Consider the following 14,441-nt stretch of genomic DNA (forward strand, 5'->3'; position numbering starts at 1 on the left):
GGGGTAAGAAGGATAGCAAGATTTACACTACAGTTATATAGCCTTCATATGATAGGACAGATAGGGCTTGCTAGTGCTAGCAGTTACAAAATCATGAGTGTAAAAGCTAAAATAGCCTTGATGTTTTTCTTTTTTTTCTTTCTGGATATATTGTTTTCAATCCAGTCTTCTATATAATGTTGCTGAAGCTGCAGCTTTGCAGACAGCTGAGACAACACAAAAGCCTATGTTAATAAAAAGGGGAAGCAAAGAGTTTTCCCAACACTTTCTTTTTTTCAGCCATCCCACAACTATCATCTCATCAGCACACTAAGCAACATCTGTTGCCTTTTTAAATGTTCATTGAGTTCTTTGTTTCAGACTGTTTCTGGGTAGACAGGCCTGCAGGGGACCATTTGGCCCAGACTATATGGGCCCATGTATGAAACAAGAGAGCACTTAACCTCTATGAGTTTTTTTATTATATGCATTTGAATATTTAAGTGATTGTTTGCTTGTCTTATACATTAATTGCACAGATATCAACCTAGAGAAAAAATAACTTTTAAAAGAATGTGCCCACCTCCCACACCTAGTTGTTTATCTTAGTCTTGTCAAAAAGGTCATGACCTAATTCTGAGACCAAGTTTCTAGACTTGAGAACCAAACAGGTGAAAAGAGTTCTTCTAGTGCTCTGTCAGGCTGTCATTCAAGAGCCTTTTAAAATACCCAGCAGTGTCACATGATCTTTTGGAAAGTTGGTTGCTGAATTACATTATAGCACCTTACAGATAGCTGACAGAGCAACATGCCTGAATGAAAATGCCAAAATGTTGATGGTGATGTCTTTGAGCATGCAGAATGAACAAAATGTGGCAGTTCTTTAGTGTTGTCAGAGTATCATGTGCTGTGCCAGATACTGATCACTAATGCTAGTAGGCTTCTCTTAGTGAGAGTTGAACATAGACAGTTGAATTCAGTTAACAACATGAGCCAAGCTTCTTTTCATCATCTGTATACTAATCATGGGATGTTAGATGTGTTTCAAATTATTTCTATGACGTGGTAAAAAGCTCTTTCGGCATTTTCCCATCTTTCTACTTAAGATACTTGCTACTCTTTTTGATAGCTTTCTGTTTGGGTAAGATAGAAAACTTCTGGCCTCTAGCGGAGAGATGACAAATGAGCAATTAACAGACTATGCCGAGAAAGGAGAACTGTATGTCTTTATCTTCTCTACTGAAAGAGGTGATGGATAATAGCAGCAGAATGGTCCAACAAGCAGTTTCTATGATGCTCCTGGAAGAGGAGTTCTCAAATGAAAACTGTGTGAATGTGTGTTTGTTTCCTAAGACATTAAATTCCATATTTGAGAATTCTAGGTATTAGCAGGCAGTCTGCTTTTGTGCAAGCATCAACTGTTAAGATTTTAAGCAGCAGAGCAGGTGAAAAATGCAGAGGCTCAGCCTCTTAAACTGAAGTAAGTAGTAAAATTCACTGACTAATTTCAATTTTTCAAAATGTAATCTTATTGTTACAACTTCTCTGTATGTCCTGATATACATTAAGAAAGAAAATAGAACTAACTCCAGGATGTGTGCTTTTTAGAGCTCGGACTTTGGAAATTAAATCACTGTTAAATAAAGGAATACAAAACCCACTAAAATTGCATGCATATTTTCTGCATTTTGAGTGAAATGAAAATGTCTGTCTTGATTGGAAAGAAGTGATTATGACCTGCAAGTTTGAAAATGGGGTTTTGAGCTGTTTATGTGGATGTGTTTCCAGAAGTAGACTCTGCTTTATAGCACTTCTGTCAGCTTTGGCTGTGACTATTTGTGCTTTGATTATTTATTATTATTTTTCTTTTGAATAATTTTGGTGTTTTCTTTTTTGTAAAGGACACTGAAGCTATGAAAAGAGCTTTAGCCTTAATAGACTCAAAGATGAATCAGGCAAAAGGTTGGCTGAGAGATCCAAATGCACCTCCAGGTAATACTTTTTAAAAACTAACAGCGCAATGACTTTTTCTTTCTGTTTCATTTTAAAGAGCCAAATAGTTCTGTTTAAGACAAAATTACTGTAAGGCATTAATCAGCCTTACCTGGGTGGTTCTCAAGGAGCTTTCATTTCTTCCTTTCGTTAGATACTGGCAATGAACAAGTGTCAAATGACCTGGCAAAGCTGTGCTGCTGTTTAGTTGACTAAATAATATACTCTCCATAACATACATGGTTTTTCTTTGTGTCCCAACAGTAAAAAGAAAGCCCCCTAAATTGCATTGAACAGCATTTAACTGCTGTAATAGCTAATACTTAAAATCCATCCTTTTGTGTTTTCAAATGTGTATAATTTTAGATTAGGAGCATCATAGAAATCTTTAAATATTTTTCTTTCAGTCTTGACATTAAATTTTTAAGATGAAAACCTACTGTAAATACTGTAACTTTGAGTCACCTTTATATAAAGGCTTTGCCTTTGTGTGTACCTTTAAAGCAAAGAAAGGTAGGAAAAAGCCTTTTACATTTGGATTGTGAAAGACCTTATCTGAAAGACTTCCTCTGAAATTTAAGACAAAATAACAGAGTTTTAAAAGTTAGAAGTGGCCTGTTAAGTATCTGTGGAGCTGCTGCTTATACTGATGATAGACCTTGCTGCAAAGCAGACTTTACTGTGTTACTTGGTGGATCAGGGTGGGTTGCAAGTAAAAGGGATATTGCTCTTGCATCTTATTTAGCCAAAATCAAGTCAGGCTTACAACTGGCTGAAGTTAAGTGTCTGTGAGTCTTGCCATGTTGCTTTTTCCCTTCCCAGTTTGAATTACAGATTCTACAAATAAAGTATTTATAGAAATTAAGCTATGATAACAGAATGATTAAATGACTTGAAACAGATGGCATATGATGTACATTAAGGCTATACTACATGGTTTCTGAAATGCTGTCATGTTGGGTGTGTATCTCGGAGTTTTTGATACATGTATTTCCATGACTGAACCTGATGCAGTTTGTGGTGGGACTTGAAACTACCAGTATACTCAGGAATGTTAAGGAATGTCTGGTTTGTTTTGCTAATTGATTCTGCATCTTAGGCGATGCTGGTGAGCAAGCAATAAGGCAGATCCTTGATGAAGCTGGAAAAGCAGGGGAACTGTGTGCTGGCAAAGAACGCAGAGAGATTCTGGGGACGTGCAAAACGCTGGGCCAGATGACTGATCAACTAGCTGAACTCCGAGCTAGGTAAGTCTGCTACTTTTAATGGACAGTTTCCTCGTATTACTAAAATGATTTTTTGGAGATCACAGTTGTGTCAATTACTAACCTGCAGGAGAGAAGCCCAGTAGCTGTATCTTGCATTTTTTACTTCAATGTCTTCTGATAAGAATAATATCTTTTAATATGTGAAATATTAACTATATAATATGATGAGCAAAATCGCTGAGTTGGAGTTTTCCCAGAAGGGGGGGGGGAACTAAATCCCATTAAATACTGAATCTCTTTCAACAGTTGCTGGGGATGCTCATAACCAGTTTTTATTACCTCTTCAATGAAGTACAGCTTTATTCAATCCTGAGCTGAATCTGGGATGCTGTTTTTGTTTTGGGCAGAGGACAGGGTGCTACACCCATGGCTATGCAGAAAGCACAGCAGGTGTCGCAAGGTCTGGATTTGCTCACTGCGAAAGTGGAGAATGCAGCCCGCAAACTGGAGGCCATGACAAACTCAAAGCAGGCAATTGCTAAGAAGATTGATGCTGCCCAGGTACTGTTAAAGATTTAATAAACACTTCAGAACATGGTTATATTACTGCTGTTAGAGCTGTTTTACTGAACTATTGCAGTTGTTTGCAAAAAACCCCACAATTACTTGTTAGGGGATACTTGGTTTTATAAAGAGAATCTTAAACTTGGTAATTTACAGGGTGTGGACACTTTTGCTGCATGACTTCCCCCCCCAAAAAAAATTTATTTAGCACTGCTAAGAAAAAATCAAGGTTATGAAATTAAAACAAGGAAGCACACCAAACTGGGACATAAACTGACTGATCTTATTAGAGAAAAGAGTGAGTTTCAGACTGCACATACTTACTTGTGGCTAGCACCAGAGCTGTGCCTTAGGGCTCTGCTTTGGGAATGAAGTTCAGAATCTAGAACTTCATATTCATGACAAAAGCAAAACAATGTTAATGAAATTACTTTTTCTTTTAGTTCATCCTTTCTTTTTGCATCTTTAATCTCCCTCAGTGGCCAGTCTGTTACCCAGTGATGATGATTCACCAAATAATGAACCTTCTATATATACCTTATCTAAATACGTGTATATATGTATACATGTACATGACTGTAATATATGTTAAATGAAATGATAATAAGACTTTTTAGGAGGAGCTCTGTAAAGAGTGCTACACTGTGTACAATAGAATCTCTTCTAATTTTTATTTTTTTTCTGAAAGCCAGATCCATAATTTAAGTTTTCCTTCTGGAATTACTGTTGGGTGATGTTTGGGAGGAAGAGAATGTAAAATCTTAGGGTAGATTTCATCTAGTTCAATATCTTTTTTTTCAGAATGGAAGGTCTGCTAGATAATAGAACAACTTCATGGTATCAAATAAACAGGAAATGCTTTTGACAAGCATTTTCTGTTTAAGTTTTGAAAGCTGTATTGGTAATTCTTTTTGTTTAAAAGTCTCTATGGAGTTAATATTACTGCTTATCTTCACTCAAACACAACTACTTTTGACTAAGAATTGGCTTGCGGATCCGAATGGGGGCAATGAAGGAGAAGAACATATTCGAGGAATTATGGCTGAGGCAAGAAAAGTTGCAGAATTATGTGAGGAGCCTAAAGAGAGAGATGATATCCTTCGTTCCCTGGGGGAAATCTCTGCTTTGACAGCAAAGCTGTCAGAATTGCGACGACAGTATGTATTATTTTTATCACTGCTAAGTTATTTGAATTGCTTTCATTTGTAGTTCAAAGTGCTGCACAGAATCAGAATATTGATGTGATGATTAATTGGGAAGTATATTTTCCTCCAAGGACTGGGAACGGACATTTCTATCCTGCATTTAGTACAGACAGAATGTGAACAATTGCTCAGTTCCTAGGTGGGAGGAAGGTAACTTTTTAACATCCTTTTAAAAAAATATGGCATCCTTTTTAGTGTTTCAGCCTAATGACTTCTATCCCAAAGCCCAACTTGCACTATAAAATACAGTAACTAGAGTTGTATTGCCTAGAAAATATTTTCTTCCTACTGCCTAGGGAATACTTGACAGACAAACCAAAGCCGAAAGTTATCCCTCTTGTATTGTCAAAGGAATGAAATAATGTGGAATACAAGTCTGTCTGTATAAACAAATGTCATCACTGGTTTTTGCTAAGCAGTTTACTAAGTAGAAAGGTGGAATATCTAACACTTGAGTTAGGGTCAATGTTCTGAGTTGTAACTGCAAACTACTAAGACTATCAGAAATGATTATTTCTGTCAGTTTTGCAGAGGGTGCTTGAGAATCAAAGTGGAGAAACAGCTATTGCAGAAACTGTGGTGTTCAATGTGCAGATAAATATTTTTTTTTTGCTTCATTAGTTACACCATTGAATCGAGTTTTCATTGAGATGTAGCTCTTGCATGTCTTAATGTGCTCCCTCTTTTAAAGTATGGCCATGCATCTCTTGCTGTTTACTTTTCTGCTTGTAATTTGTGTGACATTTTTGCAGTTGCTCATAAGACAGCCATCAGTATGGGAAATAAATAATACATCAGTATTATCAGTGATAGTACTGTACTTTCCTCCAATGCTGTGCTGAACGTATGTAATATCCAGGTACCACAGTAGAGAAGTGTGAGGAGTGGGCTTATGGATGATCGATCTACATTATTTACTGAGGCTCAAGTGCCAAATTTGATCTTATTTAAAAATGTAGTAGTACCTTTCATTGTATCTTCCTGCTGAATTTGGGGCTAGTTACAGATGATCTTTATATGACTATACTTTCTTTTAATCCTTAGGGGAAAAGGTGATTCTCCTGAGGCCCGTGCACTGGCTAAGCAAATAGCTACATCACTTCAGAATTTACAGTCCAAAACAAACAGGGCTGTAGCAAATACTAGGCCAGTTAAAGCAGCTGTCCATTTGGAAGGCAAAATTGAGCAAGCTCAAAGGTGGATAGACAATCCTACTGTTGCTGATCGGGGAGTAGGTAAGTGTTTCTGTGTGCGCTGTGGCCCACAGTTTAATCATACAACTTCTTAGTAATTGTTATGACTGAAACTACTCCTGAGACACTGAAGGCTTATGGAAACTCTTCCTGATGTGGAGACCTCCACTTCATTGCTGGAGGTTTATAGCCAAGTCCTGGCTGCACTATTGAATCAAGCTGGGCTATAATTCTCTTTACCTTCTGAAAAGAACAACTTTGAAGCAGAGAAGAATGCTTGCTGTAGAACAGATGAACTTTAGAGTGCTCCTTGCTCTTTTGAGCGTACAAAGATATATCTATGCCTATTTCAGCAGTTTGGACCTGATATTTTCAGTGCCACAATAATGTGAAAATACTATAGTAATACAATAGTAAAGATCATGTCACAAATAACTCTGCTTGCAGTAATCTCAGTAGTGCTTCAACACAAACTGAACTTCAAAGTAATGAGGCAGGTTCTATATTTTATTCTATTAAAAATATAAGCCACTTCAGTAGTGTTAGCTGCTACAAATATTTACATGAAGTCATTTTAAGTTATGAATAGCTGAGTACTGGCTGAAGTCTTTTAACTGCCAGATACAAACTAGGTAAGAAGTATTGAACTACTGAATGGATGTATGAAGTGTTCTGCTTAAGTGCAGCCAACCAAATACAATTAAAAAACAGCACCAAACTTAGCTGCAGTAATAAGCTTTCTAAAATGATGGTGGCAGTGCTTAATGATTTGTGTATAGTCCAGGACCTGTGATGATTTAATTCTAAGTAATTCTGAACTTAATCATGAGTTTTCATTAGTCAGATTAAAATTACTTCAAAAAAAGAAAAGGTTACTGTTGTGTTTTTGAAAGAACAGATTCATATGAAAGAATGGGAAGCTTCTGTGAATGAAAGAGATATCATCCACACTAAAATCAATTTTCAACAGAAAAACTCTTGACACACTGTGCAAGCACATCCTGGACACTTAACACTTCTCACCCATAGCTTGTGGAGTCCTGGGAGAGGATATTCTGCTTTTTCTTTTGTTTTCTTCTTGGCTTTTTCCTCCCTCTTCCTTTTCGTCTTCTAATGACTTGCAATGATGTGGAAATTAATTGCAGCACTGTGAATCTGCAAGTGCTTTCTATTGGAGTGACTAGACTAGTTATGTAGGAGCACTTGATAGCTGTAATGGTTAACTTTGCCAGACTAGTTAAAAAGGATGCATCTCAAGCTGGAGTTATTGTACTAAGCAAAAAGAAACTGGTAAGAGTGAATTCCTCTTACTCCATGATAAGCTGCAGATGATCTGCTCTACCACCTAGAGTTGAAATCTGAAATACCACTAAATCGTGCATCTGATTTATGCTTTCAGTTTTTTGTTCCACTGTATCTTAATGTAACATCACTTCCTTGACTGTAGGCCAGGCAGCAATTCGGGGTCTGGTTGCAGAAGGTCGTCGTTTAGCCAATGTCATGATGGGACCTTATCGTCAAGACCTGCTTGCCAAATGTGACCGTGTGGACCAACTGGCTGCTCAGCTAGCTGACCTTGCAGCAAGAGGGGAGGGAGAGTCTCCTCAGGCCAGGGCAATTGCTGCTCAGCTTCAGGACTCACTCAAGGTGAAAATACGCTCTTGTACAGTGAAACACATGGCATGCTGAACTATTTGCACTCCTCAGCTAAGGTGCTTGTGTGTATGAGGCATCAAGGAAAACAAAAGCACAGTAAAAAAAAATCAGCTGGCTGAGTTGAGATGCTTGAACCAAACGTTCACTAGGTCTCATTTTAAAAGGAAACTGTCCATTAGTATTGAAAATTCACAGGGTGAGGTTTCAAATTGTGCTGTTCATAGCTTCCGATGCTGCTTCAGGGACTGGTATGTAAGCTTCTTGTATTTCAAACTATGGAAAAAGCAATTAATTGATCATGCTTTTAAGATCATTTCATCTTAAATGGCATTGTATTAGGCTTTCTTTGGAAGAAGAGGTTTATGGGATTTGAATCCCTACAAGCTCAATGCAGCTGTACCATATGCTAATATTTTTGCTTCTTTATTTTTTTAAGGATCTTAAAGCACGGATGCAAGAGGCGATGACCCAGGAGGTTTCTGATGTGTTCAGTGACACTACAACTCCTATTAAACTGTTAGCAGTAGCAGCCACTGCTCCCTCTGATGCTCCCAATAGAGATGAGGCAAGTATAGCCAGGTGGTCTTTTTCCCATGTGGAAGTTGAGTTATTGTTTTATTTTACCTGAACTGGTATTTTGGGAAATTAATCTGTATCTTTTCTTACCCTTAAGTTTCACAGCATTGTAATGTAAATCTGTGCTGCACATGCCAGGAAACTGTATTGTCCCTGACCTCAATAAATGGCAACGTCTTCTCCTATGATGTTCATACTACGTTGCCTTCAGCATGCTAAAAGATCTTGTGCAAAGATCACTGGCACACTAGTTGTTGTACTGTATATCTCAACATAATATATGATGATTAAAACAGTGAAATTCATGCCAATACTGATCAACAGATTCCACCTGTTCTCGTGCTGGATATAGTTTCCAGTGCTTCAAAGCTGCTGGCTAGACATGAAGTATCTAAAACCTCTGTGACTGACAGCTTTGTCTACATGATTTAACACAATGAAAATGATTCCCAAGGCTTTGGGGAATTTAGCTTTTTGACAGTGTAGCTTTTTGTCAGAGTGTTCAGTTCCTTGAATAACTAAGGACTGTGGAAGGAAGAAATTTTATTCTTATGTAAAGCTTCAATTTTTAGGGGAAAACTTTGTATTTATCTTCTGAATATAGTTAATCTTCAAACCCATAATCCAAAAGTAACCTCTATAAGCTAAAACACTTTTTAATGCACTTTTTTTTTTACAGTAGTTGTCATCAGAAATTAGCATATTTAATACCTCAAAAATAGTGTGGTAGAGTCCTTAGTTGCCCAGATGAGTTGTAAGAAGATCCAGTAATCTAAAGATTAGAAAAATTTAAATGGCTTCAAAACTTTTGTGTCCTCTTGCATCCTCAGGGGAGATGAATTAACTTTGGATGTTTTGAAGGTGTCTCTGGTATTTGACACTTAAAAGAAATTGTGTATTCTCTGAGGGAATTTAGGCTTTTTTAATGGCTTGTCTTTTCTGATAACTAGGTGTTTGATGAAAGAGCAGCAAACTTTGAAAACCATGCTGCTAAACTGGGAGCGACGGCAGAAAAAGCAGCTGCAGTTGGGACTGCGAATAAAACTACTGTGGAGGGCATTCAGGCGACAGTGAAGTCAGCAAGGGAACTCACTCCACAGGTTTGCTTCCCTAGTCTCAAAAGGCTACATGGAGGGCTGGGGACAACTTCTGTTACTTCTGTTCTCAGAGAAAGATGTTAATACCAGCAAGGAACATGGCGCTGACACTTAAAATGGGAGTGGCAAATACTTGTGTGTGAGATAACATGTAGAATAAGCTGATCGCATGACAAGTCTTACTCTTCAGATTTTGGACAGAGATGTTGGTGACTTATCTTGGAGCACATGACCTATAAAAAATGTCTGAGGGAGCTGGGGTTGCTCAGTTTAGAGAGGAGGAGGCTGAGGGGGAAAGATTAACACACTCTACATCTACATGAAGGGAGGTTGGAGCAAGAAGGGGGGGCAGCCTCTTCTTGATGACAGGTGACAGGGCTAGAAGAAATGGTTTTAGGCTGTGCCTGGGGAAGTTTAGGCTGCATGTTAGGAAATACTTCTTCACTGAAAGGGTTATCAAATACTGCAATTATCTACCCAGGATAGTGGTGGAGTCACCATCTTTGGGGGGGTGTATTCAAGCAACATGTGGAGCTGGCACTTGGGGACATGGTCTAGTGTTGACCTTTCAGTGCTGGGACAAGGGTTGGACTGGATGATCTTTGAGGTCTCTTCCAACCAGATATATACTGTGATCCTTGAAACAAAATTACTTGAGCTTCAGTAAAATGTGTAAGGGGAAAAAAATACTCTATACTTTTTGTATTTTCAATTGCCCCCCCCCCCAAATTAAACTTCCATCTAAAATTTTGGTAGTGTAATAAGTGTTATACCATACTGCTTTCAGGAAGTGCTTTAAAGACAATTTCCTGGAAAAAGTGCATGTCAACAAATTCCAGAAGCGTTGTTAAATCCTGAGGGAGTTAGATGCTGAACTAGAATTAACGGAATCCATTCCTGGAAAAACAACAAAACCAAAATACAAACCCAACAAATTTAATGTGTTGTCATGAGGTACTGATACTTCTGTAACTACAGATGTTTTCTGTTGACAGGTAGTATCAGCTGCTCGTATCCTCCTGAGAAATCCTGGCAATCAGGCTGCTTATGAACATTTTGAGACCATGAAAAACCAATGGATTGATAATGTAGAAAAAATGACAGGTAGAGTATGAATTTTTGTTGAAGATTATACTTGTGGCTAACTAACTGGTATGGATTTCTTCCTCATTCTGTTGGGACTGATGAAACTTGTGACAGTAATGGCTGAATAAAAGTAAGAGGAGTGGGAATGCGTTCTCTGACTTCAGAAATGTGTGTGTTAAAGCATAAACTAGTTTGCTTCCTGTGTGTTAATTCTGAGCTGCAGGGAAACACGTTTGGCTTTAGTTCTTATGTGGAAAAATCAGGATAGTATTTTTTTCTGGCAATTGCTATTCGAGCAGTATATCAGTGCAGCAACTTGGGTTTTTGTCTGCCTAATCTTGACATGTTGAACGAGGACAGATAATTAAGTGGGGATAAGAAAACATGTTCAGAATAATCTGTCAGCTTGATGACAGCAGTGAATAAAACATGGCTACTGATCTACTAACCTTGCTGAGACTCTTAAATGCTGCTGTCTTTCCAAAGTGCTGATTCTTTGCACTGGTCTGTTAATCTCCTGACTGTATACTACCTCATTCTTCATCCCTGTAATTAAATCATGGGTATTTTAAATCTTACTCCCTTGTCACTATGTATCTCACTCATGTAAAAGCACAGCCAGAGGGATATTTCCTGTTGAATGAATGGGAGAGATACAAAAAGTACTGAATATGGTTACAGAAATTTGGTGGGAGGAAGAGACTCGGTACAGTGTATATATTATGTAAGCCAGTCCTTGACTCATGCAACATACCATGGTAGATGAGTAAGAGTTTGTGATATTGTTAGTGGGAAACAGCTTGACTACAGTTACTGCGATGGAGGTGCCACATAATTGGAAGTGAAACTTCAGTAGTACATTCGGTCTGATTTCCATGCCCCCTTCTGTCCCTCTCCATCCCCCAGTTTGGAAATACCTACTTCCCTGGTTCTGAACAGTCTCTGGACTACCAGATGTTCCTGGAATACTGATGTGTTTTACTTTTATTCTAGGGTTGGTGGATGAAGCTATTGATACTAAATCTCTGTTGGATGCATCGGAAGAGGCTATTAAAAAAGATCTTGATAAATGTAAAGTTGCAATGGCCAACGTTCAGCCTCAGATGCTTGTAGCTGGTGCCACCAGCATAGCTAGGCGAGCAAACCGCATCCTGCTGGTAGCAAAACGAGAGGTTGAAAATTCAGAAGACCCTAAATTTCGTGAGGCTGTGAAAGCAGCCTCTGATGAGCTCAGCAAAACTATATCACCAATGGTAATGGATGCTAAGGCTGTGGCAGGAAACATTTCTGATCCTGGTAAGAATTCAGTTAGCCGATTTCAAATGTGTTTTTCACTGGCTGAAGTAGTGCTCATTTTGTCCTGTATAGCTGTGTGTCCTCTTATGCAAATATTGTGTACACTTGAATCCCAGAATGTTGAAATCAAGGTTGCCACACGAACTGCTGAATCCTGCTCTTCTAAAGTGCAATCACAGACCTTTGGCACATTCAACAAAAAAAAAGTTCAGCATTTTAGTTCACTATGTGATTTCATAAGCTTTACTAGATGTATTTGTTGCTGGATATCAGTAGTACTCCTTTGTGTAGGAGAATATCACATGATTTCTTTCATTCCCAAAGCTGTTTTAGGAATTACTTTGGCTATTGATTGACTGTTTCTCAACACTCAAGATAGGTTATTTTGTGTTGTATATTATGCTAACATTTCAAACATAAATCCACTGCAAAAGTTTTGGTAGTCTGAACTTTTTTGTCTTTTTAATATTTAAAAGTGTAGTCAGCACAGTATGTCATAGAAATAGTTTTTGGGGTAGTGTTGCTCTTCTAAATATTACAGAATGCTGTTAAACTGGTAATGGGATTTTTCTTCAGGTTTGCAGAAGAGTTTCTTGGATTCTGGATACAGAATTCTGGGAGCTGTGGCCAAAGTCAGAGAAGCTTTCCAGCCTCAGGAACCAGATTTTCCCCCTCCTCCTCCCGACCTTGAGCACCTTCATGTAAGTGCAGCCTCAGTTTGTAATACAAAACACAGTTGTGGATCATGCACTGAAATTACTTGGGTATATCTTTATTCCTTAGAAATAAAATGCATGATCTGGCATGCATGTAAGTAGTCCTAATTCTAAACCAGACCGATCCATCTTCCAAAACAAGAGATTAAAACGTGGTGGCACTTCTACAGAGTGTACTTGAGAAAATGGAAAAAGGCACGAGGTGGTGAAATCACGCCTTGCTGTGACGCCACGCTTAACTCGACACATGTACTGTTTCATTGCGCTGAATAAAGCTTTTGCCTTTTTCAGTTGACTGATGAGCTTGCTCCTCCAAAACCACCACTTCCAGAAGGTGAGGTTCCCCCACCCAGACCACCACCACCTGAAGAAAAGGATGAAGAGTTCCCAGAACAGAAAGCAGGGGAAGCTATTAATCAACCCATGATGATGGCTGCTAGGCAGTTGCACGATGAAGCCCGGAAATGGTCTAGTAAGGTAGGAAGTGGTGAGAAAACAGAATTTGACTTTTTTTAATCCTTCTTTGGGTCAGCGTTTGGTCCAGAGTCAGTTGTCTCAAAAACAGAGAACCTTTTATAGACAACAGTAAAAACACTGCAGTAGGAAGTAGGAGGAATTGGAAACTCTTTCAAGGTCACAGTCGAACTGAGTCAACTGTTCTAATATTTGGAATTGCTCTAATACTTTATTAGCGTACCTCCATCAACACAAATATGCCTTGTATGCTAATCTGTTTTGTGGTCCTTGATGCTAATATTGCCCAGAGACTATTAACACATAGGCCTTTCTAGGATGACAGTCTCTCTGGGCAGCCTGTTCCAGTGCTCTGTCACCCTCAAAGGAAAAGTTACATTTTAAGTTCAAGTGAAACCTCCTATGTTCTGGTTTGTACCCATTGCCCTTTGTCCTATTACTGGGCACCAATGAAAAGAACCCAGCCTCATCCTCTTGGTCCTTGCCCTTTAGTTATTTATAAGTGTTGATAAGAATCCCTTTCAGTCTTCTCTTCTCCAGGCTAAAGAGCCCCAGCTTTCAGCCTTTCCTTGTATGAGAGATACTCTAGTCTTCTAATCATCCTCATAGCCTTCCAATGCATTGTGTCCAGTAGTCCCCCTTCTCTCTTGAACTGGGGAGTCCAGAATTTGAGATAGCCCTCCAGATGTGACTTCAGTAGGGCAGATTGGAGGGGCAAGATAACTTACTTCAACCTACTGGATGCACATTCCTTAATGCACCCCAGAATACTGTCGGCTGCCTTTGCCATAATGCTGCCTGGCTGGGTCATGGTTAAATTGTTGTCCACCAGGACTCCCAGGTCCTTCTCTGCAGAGCTGCTTTCCAATAGATCAACCCCTAACCTGTGCTGATGCATGGGATTATTCCTTCTCAGGTGCAGGACTCTAACACTTGCCCTTGTTGAACTTCATGAGGTTTGCCTCTACCCAATTCTCCCCACTGTCCAGATCTTACTGAACGGCATCACTGCCTTCTGCTGTGTCAGCCACTCCTCCCAGTTTTGTATCATCAGCAAGCTTTCTGAGAGCACACTGTCCCTTCATGTAGGTCACTAATGAAGATGTTGAACACTATTTAAGTGACTGAAAAGTCTGTATGGATGTTGCAGGATTCACCTGCAGGTATCGTAAGCTGCTTTAAGTCTGAAAAGAGCTGCAAGTTACTTTGCAGTTAATCCAGTACATTTATGATCAGAGAAGTGATCATATACAGATGGCCTGGACTCATTATTTATTTTTTTTTGCAGTAACACTTGTTACTGAGGCCAAAATCCTTCATTTCCTTACCATTTCAGACAAACTAGCATGAATTTGTAAGTCCTATAAATGCTAACATAAACTTTTTTCCACCTACAAAG

General features: G+C 38.8%; 1 protein-coding gene across 2 annotated transcripts in view; it reads left to right on the forward strand.

Annotated features, from left to right (window-relative positions):
* VCL (vinculin) overlaps positions 1–14,441 on the forward strand; it is a 52,284-nt gene that overhangs the window by 31,485 nt on the left and 6,358 nt on the right. For both annotated transcript variants that reach the window (XM_054163243.1, XM_054163244.1), the window contains exons 7-18: positions 1,881–1,971; positions 3,071–3,218; positions 3,587–3,740; positions 4,725–4,900; positions 5,993–6,183; positions 7,589–7,788; positions 8,234–8,362; positions 9,324–9,473; positions 10,466–10,574; positions 11,550–11,852; positions 12,429–12,553; positions 12,860–13,045. In XM_054163243.1, the coding sequence (XP_054019218.1) occupies positions 1,881–1,971; positions 3,071–3,218; positions 3,587–3,740; positions 4,725–4,900; positions 5,993–6,183; positions 7,589–7,788; positions 8,234–8,362; positions 9,324–9,473; positions 10,466–10,574; positions 11,550–11,852; positions 12,429–12,553; positions 12,860–13,045 (1,962 nt within the window). The remainder of the gene's footprint in view (positions 1–1,880; positions 1,972–3,070; positions 3,219–3,586; positions 3,741–4,724; positions 4,901–5,992; positions 6,184–7,588; positions 7,789–8,233; positions 8,363–9,323; positions 9,474–10,465; positions 10,575–11,549; positions 11,853–12,428; positions 12,554–12,859; positions 13,046–14,441) is intronic.

Source organism: Dryobates pubescens, chromosome 8 (assembly GCF_014839835.1).
Source record: "Dryobates pubescens isolate bDryPub1 chromosome 8, bDryPub1.pri, whole genome shotgun sequence".
Taxonomy (NCBI): domain Eukaryota; kingdom Metazoa; phylum Chordata; class Aves; order Piciformes; family Picidae; genus Dryobates; species Dryobates pubescens.